We start from the raw sequence: 20,301 nt of genomic DNA on the forward strand, positions 1-20,301 counted from the left end.
AGCGTGATCACTTCACCGCCCGACTCCCTGGCTAGAGAGGTCAGCCACGCGGGCAGGGCCTTGTTTGTTTTGCTCACGGATGGATCCCCAGCTCCTAGAACAGGCCTGGCACGGGGTGGGTGCTGTGCAGGGTAAGTAGGTGAACAATCAAATCCTCAGGAACCCACACAAACGGAGCCTGCAGTCTGGAAGGCCGTCCACAGGCAGAGTGGCAGAAACGGGAAATCTGTGGAAGGGGAGGGCAGAGGGACAGAACCCCTGCAGGCTGCTCAGGGGAAGAGGAGGCCCACCTAGATGACCGCCACTCCCTTCACCTCAGGGCCTGTAGCAAGAACATGGCCCATACGTGTGTGGGGAGCTTGACCCTCAGAAACGGGGCCCAACCCTCCGTGGGCGCCCCGCTCACACTGTGCTTCATGTAAAAAATAATCCTGCGACTCACCCCGAAGGAGGGGAGGGAAACAGTCTGAAAGTCACAAAAATATATTAAAATAGCCGTTTTTTTCCTCTCAGTGCTGGCTTCCCTTCTCAGTGCCCCTTACCCACCACCCACCACGGACTTTCAGGGAAACAGATGCCCAGGCAGATGCCCCAGATGCAGCCTGGGGTCTGGGGAGGTCCCTCCAGCCTGGGAGTGAGGGCAGCTAACAGTCTCTACGCCACCGCCGACGACGAGGGGGCCGCTGGCAGGCCGGAGGTGCAGGAGGGTCAGGCAGGACGCAGCGGACAGTCGGGCCTTGCCGCAGGGACAGAAAACAGAAAAGAAATGAACAGAGTGAAGAGAGAGAAAGAGAGACGTCAAAGCAGCGGGGGGGAGGGGGCGCGGCAGAGGAGGGAGGGAAGGGAAGCCGGGGGGTCAGGGGTGTGGGGGATACGGGGGCCCCTAGAGGTGACACCCACTCTGGGGGACAGGGAGGCCCAAGATCTGGGGTTTGAGGCAGTAGATGCTGCAGAGGAGGAAGGGGAATGTAAGACAGGAAAAGGGCACTTGGCCCTTGGAGAGGTAGAAAGGTGGGTCCTGCCAAGGCCACAGTCAGCGAGGAGAGAACAGAGGACGGGAGAGGAGGGAAAGTCCCAGAGCGGCAAGGCCGGGCCACAACGACCATCTCAGACTCAGAAAAACGGGGTGAATCCCCAGAAAGCTCAGGCTGGCAGAATGCCTGAGGGAGACAAAAGCAGTGTCATCCAGAAGCCGGCAGGGCGGGGTTCGCGCGCCTTCGCTGAAGACTCTGATGGAGCCAGGAGTCTGGAGAGGGGCCTGCGCCCCGCCCTTGGGCTAGAAGGTCCTGCGGCCCAGTCTTTTGAACACGCTCACAGTGCCTGCATGGTCCATCTGGGCACCAAGGCCCTCACTGGAGCTGCTCCCCCGGGGCCCCACCAGAGTCCTCTTAATGGTGACCTTGACCTCAGCCGAGGACTTACTCTTGGTGCTCGTGACCTGGCTGTCCTGGGCCTCGGGCACAAGGGCAGCCTTGCCCAGTCTCTGGATGATGCTGACTTTGGATAGGGACTCCGGCTTCCTCTCGAGCCCAGGTCGTGAGGGAAGGGCCAGGCGTCGCAGCGTTGGGGCGGCGGCCATTGTCGCCGAGCTTGTGGCCTTGGCTTTGACAGTCCGTGCGGGCTGGGGACTGGCTTTGGCGGGGGCCCGGCCTAGCTTCTTCAGGACCCCGGCATACTGCAGGACAGAGCTGCTGCTGTCGTTGTCACTGTCCCAAGCCAGATCCTCGTCCGTCTCTGGGGTGGCCCCCAGGCGGCTGAAGACTCCTGTGGGCTGTGGAGGTCAGAGACAGGACAAGGGAGTCACTGAGTCACTCGGCATGCGTTCGGGGAGAGCTGCTTCACCCGCGTCTCGCCTCACGGGGCTCACAGTCCGGAAAAACACCCATCGGTGACGCACTAGATAGCGATCAGAGTCATGAGAGGGCAAGTCCAGGGAGCTGGGGGAGCCTAGGGGAGGCCCCCTCCTTGCCCGAAGTGCAGGGAAGCCTCCCTGAGAGGGATGTCTGAGATGAGCTCTGAAAGTTGAGTAGAAGGGAGTCGAATAAAGAAGAGGAGGGGAGGGGAGGTGAAAGGGAAGACCATTTGCGAAGGCCTACATGTGAACGTGAGAAAAAAGGCAAACTGGTCATTCCCTCAACAGATATTCTCTGAGTCCCAACTCAATACCTGGCCCTGTGCCGGGCAGTGCAGTAGTGACCAAGACAGGCCTGGCCCTGCTCTCAGGGGGCTCACAGTCCAGCAGGGAAGACAGACCTGATGTTGGATATGACACAAGTAATTCTCCAATCACCACAGGGAATCCCCTGGAGGTTCAGTGGTTAGGACTCTGTGCTCTCACTGCTGAGGGCCCAGGTTCAATCCCTGGTTGGGGAACTAAGATCCCACAAGCCACAAGAAGCAGCCAAAAAAAAAAAAAAAAGGTTAATTATTGGGTTGGCCAAAAAGCTCATTTTCATTCGGTTTTCCCGCACGATGTTACAAAACACCCGACCAAACTTTTTGGCCAACCCAATAGGATAGTACTGTGTTCTCAGGAAGAGAGGGGAGCGCTAGAGAGCAGGGGACTGGGAAGCTTCGTCTCCCCCCGGAGCTCAGGACAGCTTTCTCTGAGGCATCAACGTTTAAGAGAGTAAAGAGTGCTAAGTCCTCAAGGTAGGAATAAGGATCCTATTTACAGCGCACTCACGATGTGCGAAGCTCTTTCCATGGCTGCATCTTCAGGCCACGTGATCCTGAGTGTTCTAGTCACGCTCATGATAACACTTAGGAAGTAAGAAAAAGCCAGAATGGGTGAGTCCTGGTGAGCAAGGAAGGAAAAGCAGCTGGAGAGCTCCACCAGAGTTAATCAAAGGTGCCATTTAAAGACGCTCAGGGGCTCCCCCGGCGGCCCAGAGGTTAAGACTCCACGCTTCCACTGCAAGGGGTGTGGGTTGGATCCCTGGTCGGTGGAGTTCTACGCGCCACGTGGTGCCACCAAAAAAAAAAAAAAAAGATGCTCACCATGCACTAGACAGCCCCCGCACCACGCAGCGCCACCTCACTTAGTCCTCACGACCACCCTGCGAGCACGTACTATACAGAGGAGGAAACTGAAGTACAAAGGGCTTAAGTGACTTGGTCAAGGTCATGCAGCCAGGCGGTGGCAGAGCCAGATTCGTGGCAGGTGGCAGGCTCAGGCTGCATCTCCTAACCACACGTGGGGCCTGGGGCCTGCAGGACTGCAGGTGGAGGCAAGAAGAGCAGGCTGCATTCTGAGCACGGTGAAAAGCCCCCGAAGGGTTTCCAGTGGGTACGTGGGGGAAAAGGGGTCTGTCCTGTGGGTGGCACACGTGGCGGCTGTGGGAGAGGGGCTGGAGGGGTTCACAGGAGCAGTGCAGAGACTAGCCAGGAGGCCACTGCCCTATCCAGGCAGGGAGAGCGGGCAGATAGGTGGAGACAGATGGCCCCATCAGACTCAAGGCTGCCTGGAATGGGGGCAGTGGGGCACCCGAGACAGGGCCCAGGGGAGGATTTGCTCTGGGGGAAGATGCTGAGGCCAGTTTGGGGACATGGTGGTAGGAGGGGTCCAAGGGCGGTGTCCAGGAGTCAGCCAGACCCCCGGGGCTGGAAATCAGGAGAGAGGTCAGGGAAGAAGACAGACAGAGAAGCTGCCAGTGCAAAGAAGGGTACTGGGTCTGCAAAGGTGGGTGAGACGGGGTGAGATGTATGTGGGAAGTGCCAGGAACAGCACCCAGGGAAGACAAGAATTTGAGAGCTCCCAGTGGCTCCCCCATTTCCAACTCACTTTATTCCCCGTCGTTGTGTCTGCCTTGGTCTCGGCGCCGAGGCGGTCAAACACAGATGTCCTGTGGAGACCTGGGAGGAAAGTGAGGCCATCAGCCAGTGCCTGCTGGGCAGCCCCTGTGGGCCTAGGCCTGGCTGAGCACCGTGCAGACAGGGAGGGGTCGACACGGCCAGCCCAGACCCCAGGGAGCTCTGGTCCAAGCAGGCACAGACTGGACCGAGTTAGCTTTTATGTCTATGTTGTCAGCTAACACGGACCTTAACCCACACACTTCTGGCTAGTGTCAAGTGTGGGAAGGATCCTCACACCTTGGTACCAATTCACGAAGTGTATGTGCGGGAAGAGTTCTTAATCCCTACTGGTTCCTTTCCTTCTTTTTTGGGCCACGGGCCTCAGAGAATCTGATGAATGGTAATCCTTTCCCTAAATAACAGTCTAAAGAGCCATCAACAGGAGAATGTTTACTAGATTACAATATAGAAGTACTATGGAAATATTAAACCACCATTAAAAAGAATGAAGAATGAATGCACTAATATGAAAGGATCTCAACAACAAAGTTATAGAACAATAAACACACACAGGATGATGCTATTTGTGCTTAAAAAGAAAAACAATGCCTAGATATGTGTAAACCTACAGACAGATGCATGTACATTCACAGACGCTGGTCTGGAAAGCTTAACAACACACGTGGGATACGGGAGTGAGGGGAGAGAGCTTGTTTTTATTGTACGTGCTTCTACATCGGCTGAATGTTTTTCCACGAGAAGATTTACGATACTCTAATGGAACACTGTAAGGAAGACACATCTCTGTGCCACCAGATACAAACCCCAGCTACGGACTGAATCTCAGCCAGACCCCTGGCTCATAACAATGGTTCCTACTGTTTGGGGCACCTGCCCTCAGCTGGGCACCATCACTCAACCGTCAGGCTAGCACTGAATCCGTGCCCCTGTCCCTAGGGGGAAGAGGTGCCAGCTGAGGCACCACGGAGCCCTGCTACGCTAGCTGCAGGACAAGAGGACAGAGGCAGTGATGCGTCCCCCTCTACGATGGTCACCATCACTGTCCCCTTGGTCCAAGGCCTCCTGGATCCCATCGGAGCCTGCTTCTGGGCCAGTGCCTGTAGGATGTGACCAATCCTGCAAGACGCAGCAAAAGGCAAACACAGTCTCTCCTCCCCCGACCCCACCCGACCAGACCAGTACCTTTCGCTGCCTGCTGCTGCTCCAGGATCTTACGGGTCCGGGGGGTGGTGCCTTTGGGCATGTTGATAATGTACTTCCCCTCCATCTCGGCAGTGACCCGGCGCCGCTTGGTGGCAACAGTCAGGCTCTCCTCCTCCCGGCGGGCCAGGGCTGCTGGGGGGGAGAGGGGGTGGTGAGCATCTTCTGGGATGGAATGTTCTCCTGGGGGGGGAGCTGGAAGCCCTGCAAAGGGCAAACACGTGCCCTTCATCTCCATGTGTTTTCATGACCAGAATCCCTTATCTTCCCAACCACCCCCAAGGCCACTGACTGAACCACCGAGAAGCTCAGGGATCTGGGCACAGTGGGCTCGCAGAGGCTGTGGCGGGCCTCCCAGGCTCTCTGTGACTCTGCCCTTGCCCCCAGCAGGCTCACCTCCCAGCTCAGCCAGAATCCCCTCAGATGCGGAAACTGCTGGGGAGTGGAAAAGCCACCCTAGGTAGTGGTTTCACAGGTGTAATCGCTTTTTTAAAATTAATCAAGGTATATACTTACAATCTGTGCATCGTGCATAAGTAAATTACATCTCAATTTTTTAAAAAAAGAATCTCCTCAAATGTGTTGAGGGGAAGAGAGCCAGTACCTCCCAGGCTCCCCATCTTTTCAATACTTTGGAAATGAATTTTAACTTTCTTGCTCATGGCACACAAATCAAAAGATCAGAAGGAGGAAGAGGCGCTTCCAGACACACGTAGCCAAAAGGGAGCACGTGTGATGGAGGTGGACGGGGTATGACAGGGTTGGGGGCCAGAACAGCCAAGTCCCCTCCCTGGGCCTCAGTTTCCACTTGGATGGATCCAACAAAGGCAGGAAAGCATGACGGATGGAAGGAGGACTTGGAAGCCCAAAGGCCGGAGTCCCATTCCCAGCTTACCAGCTGAGACCTGGAAGAGGAACAGCGGCCAAGCATGGAAAAGCCTGTGGGGGAAGAAGGTCCGGAAGAAGGGAACCTCAGGGCAAAGGCCCTCATGATAAGAAGGAGCCCAGAGGGGACCGAGGCAGCGAGCAAGGCGTGACCACACGGCACAGGGCCCAGTAAGGCCATGGGGGAGGATGACTGTCTTAGTGGAACAATGGGAAGCCCTGGAGAGTTCTAGACAAGGGTGTGAAAGGATCAGATTGAAGGTTTTAAAGGGTCCCTCCGGTTGCTAAGAGGAAAGGTAGCTTCTTTACCTTTGACCCCAGGCATCAAGCACAGGGCCGGGCACCACTGCGGGGCTCAGTGACCATCTGTTAAAAAAGACTGAACCACCCATAGTCAACAATACTGTACCGTACACTTAAAAAATTTTGTGAAGAGGGTAGAGCTCATGTTAAGTGTTCTTACCACAAGAAAATAAAAAATACAAAAAGACTGAAACAGCCACTGCATGAGAACTTAAAGACGCCATCTCAAGCGCTTCCCCTTCTACAGTGAGGCCCACAGAGGTGCAGTGACCTGACCGAGTCTGCACGCTCTGGACACCTTGTGGCCTTCAAAGCACCTTGCAACGTTGCGACCACATCCCCCAGTTACCATCTGCCAACCCACATTTGCTTCCGGCTCCTCCCACCACCTGTCCGAGTCCCCTCACCGGCAGCCTTGGCACTCTTTGCCGCCATCTTGTTGGACACGGTGACAGAGATCTTGGAGGTGCTGGTGTCCGGCCGCCTGGGGGGAGTGCCGGGTGGGGAGTCTCGGTTCAGGCTGTTGGTGATCATTCGGGAGGCGGCTGCTGGGAGGAAAGCGGAGAGTCCAGTGGGTGGGGCCGCGGGAAGGAGGTCAGGATGGGGAAGGCAACCGTGGGACTGCACGGGGAAGGGGCGGCCAGAGTCACCCTGTGGCCCCAGACCAGGCGGGTTCCTAGCACACTTCACCTATCAGCTACCCAGCCCTGCGCTGAGCTCCTCCCTCCCTGCGGCCTCCACCACCCTCCTTGCCCAGCAAGTACGCGGCCCCTCAGGGCACTTGATGTTCATATGTCTGGTGTGCAGCTCTCCCAGCACCAACGGGCTTGCTCTGTCTCTTCATTCAGGTCTCCTCTCAGATGGCATCTCCTCAGAAAATACTTCCCTGCCCTTACTACTGCCTGACATTAAATTACACTCATTTGTTTACTGGCAGACTCTCCCACAACACTGCAAGGCCCACGAGGAGACACTGTTTACTGCTGTATCCCCAGTGCCAACCACAGTTTCTGGCGCTTCACAGGTCTTCAACAAACATCTACTGAAAAGATGAACATGGTCACTGAACCTCCCAACAGCCCTACTAGACAGGCTCCACTGCAAACCAATTTTATAGACGAGGAAACTGGGGCCCAGGGAGGTGGTCACTCAGCCAGGGCCCTGGGCAATGTGGGTCTGGCTCCAGTTGGGCTGAGGCAAGAAAAGAGGTGACCTCCCTCAGGGGTGGGGAGCGGTCGCTGGCACCCCTGTATTCTGTGCAGTGGGAGAAGGGATGTCCCAGGGTGCAAGGTGGGCCATAGCACACAGACTAGAGGGCCAACTTGAGCGTGGGAAGGAGAAGGGCTGCGTCTCCAGGTGCAGCTGCTGCTAGCTTCAGGGTGCAGGTTTCCTGAGCTCTTGGGGAAGCCCTGCAGGGGAGGGAGCGGGGGAATCTTCATGCTACCACCGCTTGCTCAGAGGCCCAGTAATAACCCCCACCCCCACATGGCTTTCAGACTTTGGTATTTTGTCCTATATACCCCCCAAAAGTCTTCTCCCTTCCTGCTATGTGCTGTCTCTTAAAGCCTCCTGAAGGCCCCCATAATGACTCTCAACACCTGATTAGAATCCCATATCACTTGGTTGTTTTTTAAATTATACCTACAGCGTACAGAAAAGACTGTTCAACATCAGTTCCCATATACCCGCCACCCAGGTCCAGGGACCAGAGCACTGCTGGCACGCAGAAGTCCGGGCACTGGCCCTTCCCAATGAGACCTTCTCCCTCCCCACCACCCAGGAAGAAATGGTCAGTTTTCAGGCCTGCTCACTGCTGTTGATGATTTGGTATACAACCTCCTATGATATTCCCAAGACATTTCTTCAGCCCAATAGGGGTAGCTTTCTTTCTTTCTTTTTTTGGCCGTGCCCAGGCCCCAGCAGTGAAATCGCTGAGTCCTAACCATTGGACTTACAAGGAACTCCCAGGGGTGGCTTCCTGATGAGCGGCTGTGTGGAATCAGTACCCAGAGCCCCCATGCACAACACTCAGACTAGCCAAACGCAACATGACTGGGATTTGTCATCTGAACCCTCTTCTGTATGTCAGCTGAGGAGGACCACTGCAGAAACGGACCCCAATTTGTTCAACCTCCCTTTGTTCATGCCTTCGGGTGGGCCCTGCCCACACAGATGTTGAGCTTAGCCATGTGACTGGCTTTGACCAACGGGACAGAAGCAAATGTTACACATGCAGAGGCTCAAGAGGTGCTCTGTGTATTGGGGCCTCCCCTCTTGTGCTGCTTGTGGGAACGCTGCAATCATCCCTGCGTAGATGAGCCGGGGCTAGCCTGCTGGATAATGTGAGACGTGGCCACGTCGCCGCTTTTGGCCTAGGTGACATCAAGCCCACCACCACATGTGTGAGTGAGGCCATCCTAGATCACCAAGAGATCTAGGAGCTGCCAAGTGACCACTGAGATCAGCTGAGCTGGCCCAGACCAGACGTGACCAGCCGAGTCATGAAATCATAAGAAATAAAAGTCTGTGCTTTCAGCAACATGGATGGACCTAGAGATTATCATACTAAGTGAAGTAAGTCAGACAGAGAAAGACAAATACCATGTGATATCACTTATATGTGGAATCTAAAAAAGTGATACAAATGAACTTATATCTTGTAATAACCTATCTTAGAAAAGAATCTGAAAAGAATATATATATATGGAATTCCCTGGCAGTCCAGTGGTTAGGTCTCTGTGATTTCACTGCTGAGGGCCCAGGTTCCACCCCTGGTCGGGGAACTAAGATGTGTGTGTGTGTGTGTGTGTGTGTGTGTGTGTGTGTGTGTGTGTGTGTGTGTGTGTGTGTGTGTGTGTGTGTATAAAGGAATCACTTTGCTGTATACCTGAACTAACACAACACTGTAAATCAACTATATTTCAATAAAAATTTTTTTAAAAAAGACTGTTTAAATCAGTTTTGGGGTAGCTTGTTAAGCAGCAAAAGCCACTGAATATGAGTATTAAATTTTTTAAGTGTCACACTGCTGAAAAAACAAAAGTATAAATAGAGCTGATTCTTACCATTCAGATTCCATATTTGTAAATTTGCTTATTCACAAATTTATTCGTAACCTCAAAACCAATACTTGTGGTTTTCTGTGGTCATTCACAAACATGCACAGAGAGGCAAAAAACTTGAGTCACCCAATACACGTTCTCAACTGAGGTCAAACAAGGCGACGCTCTGCCTTCCTGTTGCAGTTCTCACATCGTAAACAAGTCTATTTAGTGCTACAATCTATCTGTGGTCTCCTTAGTGCTATTTTCACATCTTTGTGCTTTTCGTTAGTGATTTTGCTGTTTAAAATGGCCCCCAAGCATGGTGATAAGGTGCTGTCTAGTGTCCTACGTTCAAGAAGGCTGTGATGTGCTTTACGGAAAAAATATGTGCATTTGATAAGTTTAATTCAGGCATGAGTTTTAGTGCTGTGGGCTGTAAGTCCAGTGTTAATGAATCAACAATATATATTAAATAAGGTGTCTTCAAACAGAAGGACACATAAACAAGGTTATGTATTGGTTAGATGCTGAAAATGTTGCGACCCCATATTCCTCTGCAAGCAGGGATTTAGTATTCACTGACTCAGTGTTCACAGTGGCTGTGTAGAATGGAACGACCACAAACAAAAATCCACTGTATAAACAGCCGTTCACTACCTAAGAGGAGAGAGGCTCAGGTGGCTTTGCTTCCACCTCTGCAAACACTAGGTGTGTCCCCTTCACTGCCAGTGTAAGAATGAAGGAAAGGAGGCCTGAACAGATGGGACTCACCGCTAGAGGCGCCTCGGCGAATCTCACTTGGGAGGGGGCTGGGGCTGCAGGGCACCGACTCAGTGGCAGCTTTGCACATGTCCTGCAAAGAAAATAAGTGCCCAGGTTACTATGGGGACAGGGGCACGAGGTAGGGGAAGAGGGAACCCAGATATCTGAGCAAAACTGGGGGGATCAGAGACTGAGCTGTTAGAGAAGAGATTTCAAAACACTTCATTCCTTATCATGAGAAAGCATTAGACAAACCCAAACTGAGGGTCATGCTATAGAACACCTGGCCAGTACTCTCCAAAACTGAGAAGGTCACTAAAAACCTGGGAAGACCAGGAAACTCCCAAATCAAAGGAGACATGAGAAGTAAATGCCACGTGGTATCCTGGAACAGACAAAGGACATTAGTAGAAAAACTAACGAAATCCAAATAGTCTATAACTTAGCTAACAGCAGCATACTAATGTTCATTTCTTAGTTTTGACAAATGTACCATGGCTATGTAAAATGTCCATGTGAGGGGAAGCTAGGGGAAGAAAATACAGAAACTTTCCATACTATTGTTGGAACTTTTCTATAAATCCAAAATTGGTCTCAAGTTTAAAAGTTTAGAGAAATCATTTTGCTCAGTGACCTCCGTGATGATTCAGATAACATCCTTGGCTTGAGAAAGCCCTCACTGCGGGGTCTTGTCCTGGATGATGGGCAGATCAAGGCCTGTCCCTGGGATGGAGGGAGCTACGAAAACTGACGAGAATAACCCCAGCAGCCACCACTTGGTAAAGTGGAGGGCTTGAGAGAGCAGCTGTGGAGCAAGCTTCCTTCTCAGTCAAGTGGAGGGAGGAGTAAATGAGCTAATACGTGTAAAGGATGAAGACAGGGCCTAATAGGCCATGGCAAGTGCTTGGTAAGTATTAACTATCATAACTAAACAAGCTCTTCACTCCAGGCCTGGCACTTGGTGCCACATACACTCTTTGGTAGATGGCCACAGCAACCCCATGCAGTAGGGGTGTGTGAAAAGCCTCAGAGACTCGGGGAGGTGAAATCACTACTCCAAGGTCACTAAAAACAGAGTGGCCAAGAATGGAACCACCATGTTGTTGGCCAAGTCACCAACTGGGTGCCACGCAGGAAGCTCCTGTTTGGGGGACGGAGAAGAGTCCTGGTAAGGGTAACCATCCTGAGGCAGATGAGAACGAGTAATAATAATACTGACAGAGAGCCCTTACTGAGGCCCTGCTATTTCCACTGTCCTAGGGCTTTATATAACTCAATACGTACAACCCCGCTGAAAAATAGGTTTGCTTACACACATCCTACAGGTGGAGAAAGTAAGGTTCAGAGAGGTTAGGCAATGTGCCCAATGTCACACAGCAGTGGACCCAGCCTTGGAATTCACATCTGCCTGCCTTTGCTTCCAAGCTTCCAGTCGGCTCTGCCACTGCCCCTCCACCCGACCCTACACCCAGGGACAGAGGGGTCGAGTGGAGCACCCACCTGGCGATGCACAACCTTGGCATGCTTGAGGATGGCAATGATGTCGCCCACCACAGTCACGCCCAGCTCATTCATGATTTCCTTGTTGAGATCCAGCAACATGCTCTTCTGGATCCTGCAGGGGAGGATCAGCAGTGAGGCCAGAAGTGGGCCAGATGGGAGGGCCAGCCGGCTCCCTGACTCCCTTCCTTTCCCCGAGTTCAGCCCTGTCCCCTCGGCGGCCTTACCTATTATCCACAAACATCACGGCATAATTGACAGCAGGTCCCGGAGGAATGCCGGCTTCCTTAAAGAACTGGATCCACTCGGAAGTGGCTGGGGGGTGGGGGGTGGACAGGGCTCATTATTCATATTATTCTCCTTAGAGAAAGGCAGCAGCAAAACCACAACAGCAGCAGCTCCCACAAGTTAAATGCTTATCAAAAGCCAGGCCCTAGGCCTGAGTGCTTCGCATATGCAGTGGAACCATCCTGACAAGCCCTGTGAGTTAAGCAGCATCGACGCCTCCACTTTGCCAACAAGGAAACTTGATGCAGGGGGAGGCTGGGAGACTTGCTCTAGGCCACACGGCTCACATTAGAAGCAAACGCCCCGGGAATTCCCTGGCGGTCCAGTGGCAAAGAATCTGCTTTCCAATGCAGGGGACGCAGATTCGATCCCTAGTAGGGGAACTGAGATCCCACATGGTGTGGGGCAACTAAGCCCACGAGCCAAAACTACTGAGCCTCGGCACCTCAACTAGACAGCCTGTGTGCCCCAAACTAGAGCCCACATGCTCTGGAGCCCACGTGCCACAACCAGAGAGAGAAAACCCGCACGCCACAACAAAGTGCCCGTGCACTGCAACAAAAAGATTCCACATGCCCCAACGAAGCTCCCGTGTGCCGCAACTGAGCCCCGATGCAGCCAAAAGAAAGAAAATAAATTTTTTTTAAATTGCTATTAAAAAAAGAAGCAGACTCTCCAAGCCCTTGTGCCTCCATAGTGCCCTTCGCCTTACAGCCCTGCCCTGCCCTGACCCGCAGTGATCACCCCCACGCTTGGCCAGTGACTGGCGTGGGGCAGTCGGGACTCTGGGTTCTCCACCCAGGTCCCCATCAGCAGGCGCAGGCCCAGAGGGTGGCAGAATCCACAGGTGGATGGAAAGAAGGGTTGCAGAGCTGGCCCCTGGGTGTCAGCAAGCAACACACACACACAGACACACACACACACAGACACACAGACACACACAGACACACAGACACACACACACAGACACACAGACACACAGACACACACACACACACACACACACACGAGCAGCCCGGCCTCAGAGGGAGGCGTGGAGGTTACGAGCATAGGCTTTGTTTGCAGCACGGGTTCAAATCCTGGCTCTGCCATCTCCCGGCCGAGGGACTCTGGACAAGGTGATGCTTGGTGCTTCGGCGTCCTCTAGGGTGATACATTCAGCAAGTATGTAGGTCCTGCTCTAGGCACTGGGGATACCACAGGGCACAAGACAGAGTCCCTTCCCTTGTGGAGCTGACATTCTAGTGATAACAGCACTGACATCATTGTGCAGACTAAAGAGAAAGTCCACAAAAAGGGCTCTAAATGGCACCTGGCCCACGGGATGTCCTCAAGCCACTGCAGCTGTTACTATTACTGTTGTTGTTGTTGATGAGGCTGTCGCTGTTATCACCATTACTGTTACTATTATTATGCCACCACTACGCATGGAGCCAAGACCAGGCAGACGCCATCCATGTGGTTTTACCGTTTCCGAAGTGCTTTCTTGGCCTCTTAGGTGTGACCTTCAAACTGATCCTGACCCATCAGGCCAGGTATTAGATCACTGGTTCCAAGCAGAGATTTTTTTTTTCACATTTTAATATCTCTGAAACCAGGATTTACTTCACAATTGATGGTGTGCCACAATTTAATTGGCAACATTTTTTTTATCTTTCTCATGGTACATTACAGTACATCTAACAATTCATGCTATTTTAGATAAGAAATTTGGTATTACTTATGCCCATTTTGCTGATACGACAACTGAGGCTCAGAGCAGGGAAAGAGACACACTCTGGATGAGACACTGCATGGGTGGCGGTGAGGGCTCAGGTGCACCCCCCCCCCACCAGGAGGCCCCTGCCCACCCAGCCACAGGCTGGTCTCCCCGCGCCTGGGACAAGTGAGGAGCTCATGGCCTCAGGACTTCCTCCACCAGCCCGGAGGAAAGGCGGACCTTTTTCCACAGGCACTAATCACCTGTCAAGACATGGGTCCTGGGTTCCCTTAGCCAAAAGCAGGCACCTTTGTCTAAGCATCAAAAACTACCACATAACAGTTCCACTTATGCGAAATGTCCGGAACAGGTAAATCTGTAGAGATCTACAGCGACAGAAAGTAGATTACTGGTTGCCAGGAACTGGGTGTGAGACCAGACGGGAGGAGGGAGTGACTACTAATGGGTATTTGGGTTTTGGGGGACATCATAAAAATAGTTTGAAATTGATTGTGGTGATGGTTGCACAACTCTGCAAACAGAGAATATGAAAACCATTGAAGTGTATACTTCAGTGAACTGTATGAAATGTGAATGGAGGTGGGGCGGGACACACCACACAGGCTGGGGGTAGCTAGCTGCCTGAAGCAAAGTCAAGGAACTGCAAAAGTCCCCGAGTCTGGCCCTTATCATCATTTTGTGTCCTTCTAAGGAGGAAAATATGCTGCCAATTAAATGGTCATAAGCACCAGCTGTAAGATGCACCCCCATTTCAGAAGTAATTAATATGGGCCACAATGTGTGTCTTGGACTCCAAGAGGTGTGGCTTGCTGTACACACCAGGAGACATGCACTAGAATAGTCACAGCAGCTTGTCTGCAATAGCCACAACCCAGAAACAATGCATCTGCCTCTGACAACAGCATCAACAAACAAACGGTGCTCGCTCACACGGTAAATACTACGGAGCAGGGCAAAGGAAAGAACTACCGGGACTTTCCTGGCGGTCCAGTGGTCAGGACTCCATGCTTTCACTGCTGAGGGCCTGGGTTCAATCCCTGGTCGGGGAACTAAGATCCCACAAGCCGCGCGATGCGGCCAAAACACACACACACACGCACACACACACACACAGACACACACACACACGAAAGAACTACAGCTATACACAGCACCAGAGATGACTCTCAGACATTGTGCTGAGCAACAGAAGCCAGACACAAAAGAATACATGGCATGATTTCATTCATGTAAGTTCAAAACCAAGTCTGTAGGAATGTTTTCATTAGTGGTACGACTATAAAGAAAGGTAAGGAGAGATTATCACAAACAGAAGATAGTGGTTTATCCCATCTAGAGGAGGGAGGGTGGGTATGATTGGCATGGAGCCCTCAGTGGGGCAGGCAATATTCTAGGTCTTGACATGGATGGTTAGAGGGGGGAAGCTTTTTTAAATCCTTTTTTACTGAACTATAATGTACACCCACAAAAGTACACGAGTCAGTTTTCATAAACCAACATATAACCAGTACCCAGATCAAGAAATAAAACATTTCCAACATTCCAGAAGCATCCCCTGCCTCACACTGCCTAGGAAGTCACTTCTCGCTGCCTCGAATGGGCAACCAACACCTTCTAGCAGCACGGATTGACTTTGCCTGCTTCTGTGCTTTATATGAATGGAATCATAAAGGATGTACTCGGATGTTTGCTTTTTAATAGCTCTTATGACCACACAAATATGTTTCATGTACTTCTCTACATGTACAAATCTTCAAAAATTTAAAAGCTACCAGCTAACAATGTCTGTGCTTTGGCAACCTCGAAGTACAGAGTTCAAAGAGAATACGGTCATAAAGCTCAGGAGAAGAGTAACAGTTGACATTTGCTGAGAACCACGCCCAAGATCTTACAAGCAATAACCTCCTTCGTCCTTACAACATCCCAGGATGTTACTGTCTCCATTTTACAGGTGAGAAAATCGAGTCTCTAAGAGGTCATATGGGAGATCTGCTGGATTTCAGAACCCAAGTTCTTTATGGCCACAATACATTGTCAGGAGGCCAAGATACAGAAAGGAGGCGGCCAGGCCCTGAGCAGGCCCTGGCCCTGCCTCCACGTTCCTCAGAGCACAGCTGTTCCTGCCAGTGACCAGCCCTCCCTCCCCCAACCTGCTCCCCCGACCAAGGTCATACCTCAAAAAGGGCAGAGGGGAGAGGGGGCCCCGGAGAGAAGACTCACCCATCGTCACTGAGACCATTGTCTCCCTGGCCTTCACGCTGCTCCCTGGAGCCTGGAAGAGAGAACAAGGGGAGAGCGCCCATGAGTCGCTGCCGGCTAAGTGTCTGTCCCTCTCCTGCCGCCTGTCTGTCTGCCTGCCAGAGGAGAGTTCCTGGGCTGGGGGCTCACAGCCCAGGAATAGCCTGAAGCAGCTGGCGGGAAGTCAGCCTGGGGCAGAGCCGTCACCACAGCTATCACTGCTGCCTGGGACAAGGCCCAGGGACAGCAAATGTCCACAGCTCCGTTCCCGTACACCTCACAGGTTTCTGGGTGGAATGAGAGAGGGGCAGAAAAAAGACACCCCCTGCACAGGACCTTAACCATAAATAACCATTCATTCATCCATTCAAAAACTCTTTCCTGAGAACCTACTGGGTGTGAGGCACTGTTCTAGGAGCAGGGAATACTGAGGTGAACAAAAACCGAAAGCTTGGCCTCTAGGTGGGGACACGGGAAAGAGGGAGACAGAGGGTAAATAAGCAAACCGGCTGACGATATCGTGTGTCAGAAAGACTTTAGTGTCGTGGAGAAAACACAGAGGGCCTGGGAAGGGAGGGCTTGCAATTCTACATAGGTGCTCAGGGAAGAGCTCTCTATTTTATTATAATTAATTAATCAGCTCTCTCTTTTATTTTTATTATTTTATATTTATTTATTGGCCATGCCGCATGGCATGTGGGATCAGGGATCTTAGTTCCCTGACCAGGGATAGAAACCATGCCCTCTGCGGTGGAAGCTCGGAGTTTTAACCATTGGACAGCCAGGGAATTCCCTAAGAAGAGCTCTCTAAAATGACATTTAGAGACCCAAAGGAGCACAGACCCAAAGTCAAGCTGTGCTGCTAGAAGGAGTTGGTTGCCCCTGCGAGGCACAGAGAAGTGAGGCATGCAGTCTTACAGAGGAAGAGTGTTCCGGGAAAAAGTACAGCAAGTCCAGTGCCCTGAGCCAGGAGCCCGTCTGGCACGTCCTCAGGGCAGCCGGGGGCACGCAGGGACGGTGGAGGGAGCACGGAGGCCAGTGAGAGCAGTGGGGGGCGGAGGGGCCCAGAGCAGAAACGGAAAACCACCTTTCACTCGGGTGAGAGCAGCAGGTGCCAGAAAGGCGCTAAAGACGTATAAGCACCCACAGAGACTTTCTCCTGGCCGTGAACAGCAGTGTTGAAAGAGAACTAACAGAAACCATCTCCTCACCTGATGATTCGCTGCTACCTGACTCCAGGACCACCTGTCCCACGCTGCCCTGGCCCAGACGTCCCACCTGGCCCTCCTCCTCGTCTCGGTCCCTGCCCCCTCCCCTCCACCCGCTCTGCCCCCAGTTCTGATCCTCCCCCCCCCCCCACTCCTCCGCCTCCTCTACAGGGTGCAGAAGGCTTTCCAGCACCCTTCTGTTTACCATCGCATACAATCTGCCCCTTCCCCTCCACCCCCACCCCCCCCCATTTTGATGGTATCACAGAGATGGTACAAGAGTAAGGACTCTGGAACCAGACTTGCAGGGTTCAGATCTGGCTCTGCCACTTACTAGCTGTGTGACCTTGGCAAGTGACTTCACCAGTCGGGCCTCAGTGTCCCCATCTGTAAACCTGGATGGTACAAACATTATTTACCTTAGAGGACTGCTGTGGGGCTAAATGAGTTTCTATGTACAAAGCACCTGAGAGTGCCTGGTGTACACTAAGTACTCTAGAAGTGCGGGCTCTTCTTATCCCCCAGGCCTCCCACCCTAGCCTTCCCTCTAACACCCAAGCGCTATGCCTGCCACCCCCTTTTCATACAGGATGGCACCTGTGCCTGGAACGCTTGCTCCTCTGGTCCTCCTGGCAAGCTCTCCATCACCCCGCTTGGCTCCCTCCTGCTTTGTGAAGCCTTCCCAAAGTCCCCAGATGTGAGGCTCTCTCCTCTACCCCCAACTAGGATGATGAATGTGACCACAGACGTCACCTCGCCCTGTGCTTGGCTCCTAAGATTCCCTTTCCCTTTGGGAGTCTACCACTGGACAAAGACAATACAACCAGCACCTCTCAAAGAGCAAGGCACGAAGAGGCTTCGGTAAGTCAGAGAGAACAACATCTCACGTACCAAGCACTAACCATGCACCAGAACCGGTGCCAGGCATCACACTGACGCCTCACAACCTCCTCATCAGTGAGGACTATAGCCCCATTTTAATCAATGAAAAAACCAACCCATTGTGGTGCAGTCATTTGCCAAATGCCACATCTAGCAAGCAGCTTTACCAGGATTCAAAAACAAGTTCTCCCTGATTCCAGTGCCATGCAGTAGCTCCTTTGAGGGTTTACGTGTCATGCACTGAGTATGTACACATCTCAGTGACTCCTCACAACCACCCACAGTAAAAAAGTAAAAATGATCTCAAAGTTACAGATGAGAGTGGCAGGTCCGAGGTCACACAGCAAGTTACTGCAGGGCCAGGATTTGAACCCAAGTCAGTCCAATGGCTATGATTAACACTGGTCAAGGGATTGCTATAAGCCAGACACTGTGGTCTGTCTTTGCAAAGTTTCAGTTAATACTTACTAGAAGCCTTTAAGTACTGGTATCCTCCCACTACAGGTGCAGAATTCCCTGCTGGACTCAATTTCCTCTCTCCACCGTTAAAAGTCCATCTCTGGTGCTGACCTTCTGAACAGTGAAAATTATATAACGTTAACAATAATAGAGGGACGTCCCTGCTGGCCCAGTGGCTAAGAATCCTCCTGCCAATGCACGGGACACGGGTTCGATCCCTGGTCGGGGAAGATCCCGCATGCCTCAGAGCAACTAAGCCAGTGCGCCACGACTACTGAGCCTGGGTTCTACAGCCCGTGAGCCACAATTACTGAGCCCATACACCACAACTACTGAAGCCTGCACGCCCTAGAGCCTGTGCTCTGCAACAAGAGAAGCCACCACACTGAGAAGCCCAGGCCCGGCAACAAAAAGTAGCCCCTGCTCGCCCCAACTAGAGAAAGCCTGTGGGCAGCAAGGAAGACCCCATGCAGCCAAAAACAAACAAACAAACAAACAAACAAACCAAAAACCAATAACAGAAAAATGACAGCTCCCAAAATTCAAGTAATCACCGTGCACCAGACTCCCCATGCTAAGCCCTTAGAAGGCTTGGCTCCAAATTTCAATTTTACCACTTCCTAACCCTGACGCTGGGGCAAGCGGCTTAAACTTTCTGGATCTCACTCCCTTCAACTATAAAATAAGAATGATAGCAGTTATTGTACATCAACTATATTTCAATTAAAAAAAAAGAAGGATAAGCATATCTATTCTTAAAGTGCTTAGTGGGGTTAAAAGAGTTCATAAACACCAAGCCCTTAGAACACTGCTCAGTAGGTTTTGTACATGTACCTTAAATAAAATAAATAAACCTTCAGTGAGTCAGGAAAAGGGTAGGACTATCACTGAGCTGATGTCAGTCATACGCAAAGTGTGAGCTAAGAACAGAGTATAACTTGACAGGGTCCACGGGGTCTGACAACATAGAATCACAATAGTACAAGTTATTCCCTTTTCAATTCTTTCAGTTTCTGTCTACAATTTTAATAGACTGTTCTGCTTCCACTGGAGTTCAGGTTAAGTCTTCCTTTTTCTCACAGCCAGCAATGCTAGTTTTCCATTAGGAAAGCAATACAAATTTTCCTTCTCAAATGAACTGACTGGAGGAAAATGCATCAGTAGTTTTAAAGAAAAAGGAAAACTTATGGGATTCGGCAAAATTTGTCAAATAGTAAGTGGCAGGATGTCGATCTGCCCAGCTCCAGATTCCAAGTTTTTCCTATCACCATATTTGAGCTTCCTCCTCCTCTCTACTTCCTTGCAAGTCCCATCTACACCAGTGACTCTCAGAATCATTATTATTATAGTCCCAATCTATTGAGCTCCTGCTGTATACTGTCAGGCCCTGTGCTAAGGACTTTACATGCACATTTCATCAGCATCCTCACAATGACTCTATGATACTGGGACTATTAGCCCTCATTGTACAGACGAGGAAAACGAGGTTCAGATAGGTGAAGGCACAGGTCCACTACCACAAAGCGTAGCTAGGACCTGAACTGAAATCTGCTGGCTCTCAATTTCACGCTCCCACACCCAGATCTTCCACACCAAACAAAACATCATCAACAATACTAACAATAATAATGTAGCAACGAAGTGAGCAGTGTGCTAGGGCTTCGACATGCACGAGCTGACTTCTCACTCCAACCCATAAAGAGGATGCTACAGTCAGATTCTGACCCCCATTCTATAAAGGAAGAAACTGAGGTTCAAAGAAAGAAGTCGCCCGTCCAGAGCCGCACAGCGGCACCAGGACTGACTCCGGAACCCCGGGAGCCATTCATCCCCACTGCATCCTACCCAGTCTCACCACCCCCGGCCCGCGTCTCACCTGGCCCTCTGGGCCCGCGCCCACTCGCGCCGCCCGCCCTCCCGGCGGCGCCAACTGTTAGCCCCTCCTCCTTCGGCCGGGCTGCCCGCCCCGGAAGCATCGTCCTCGCCGCCGGAAGCC

The 20,301-nt window shown here is 51.9% G+C and overlaps 1 protein-coding gene across 10 annotated transcripts; it reads right to left on the minus strand.

Moving 5' to 3' along the window:
• Nucleotides 1–467: 467 nt before the first annotated feature.
• Nucleotides 468–20,267, minus strand: C16H19orf47 (chromosome 16 C19orf47 homolog). 10 transcript variants are annotated; one of them, XM_057711330.1, is made up of 10 exons: nucleotides 20,182–20,219; nucleotides 17,299–17,359; nucleotides 15,739–15,790; nucleotides 11,738–11,825; nucleotides 11,511–11,625; nucleotides 10,020–10,101; nucleotides 6,612–6,752; nucleotides 4,999–5,151; nucleotides 3,785–3,855; nucleotides 468–1,771 (listed from the first exon to the last, which is right to left on the minus strand). In XM_057711330.1, the coding sequence occupies exons 3-10, from the start codon at nucleotides 15,755–15,757 to the stop codon at nucleotides 1,277–1,279; spliced, it is 1,164 nt and encodes a 387-aa protein (XP_057567313.1). In that variant the 5' UTR covers nucleotides 15,758–15,790; nucleotides 17,299–17,359; nucleotides 20,182–20,219; the 3' UTR covers nucleotides 468–1,276. The 10 variants fall into 10 exon arrangements, with proteins under 10 accessions (XP_057567313.1, XP_057567318.1, XP_057567317.1 ...); XM_057711335.1 differs by lacking the exons at nucleotides 17,299–17,359; nucleotides 20,182–20,219 and adding an exon at nucleotides 18,315–18,423 and having other exon boundaries at nucleotides 468–736; nucleotides 1,423–1,771; nucleotides 4,999–5,148; nucleotides 6,612–6,749; XM_057711334.1 differs by lacking the exons at nucleotides 17,299–17,359; nucleotides 20,182–20,219 and adding an exon at nucleotides 18,315–18,423 and having other exon boundaries at nucleotides 468–736; nucleotides 1,423–1,771.
• Nucleotides 20,268–20,301: the final 34 nt, after the last annotated feature.

The sequence above is a fragment of the Hippopotamus amphibius genome, chromosome 16 (assembly GCF_030028045.1).
Source record: "Hippopotamus amphibius kiboko isolate mHipAmp2 chromosome 16, mHipAmp2.hap2, whole genome shotgun sequence".
NCBI lineage: Eukaryota > Metazoa > Chordata > Mammalia > Artiodactyla > Hippopotamidae > Hippopotamus > Hippopotamus amphibius.

What these genes read in the sequence shown, in the direction of transcription:
- C16H19orf47 (XM_057711329.1), bottom strand. An exon ending in CCAAGGTTGTGCATCGCCAG is followed by an intron (nt 10,102 to 11,510) that starts GTGGGTGCTCCA and finishes TTTTCTTTGCAG; the next exon opens with GACATGTGCAAAGCTGCCAC. An exon ending in ACACAACGACGGGGAATAAA is followed by an intron (nt 1,772 to 3,784) that starts GTGAGTTGGAAA and finishes TGACCTCCACAG; the next exon opens with CCCACAGGAGTCTTCAGCCG.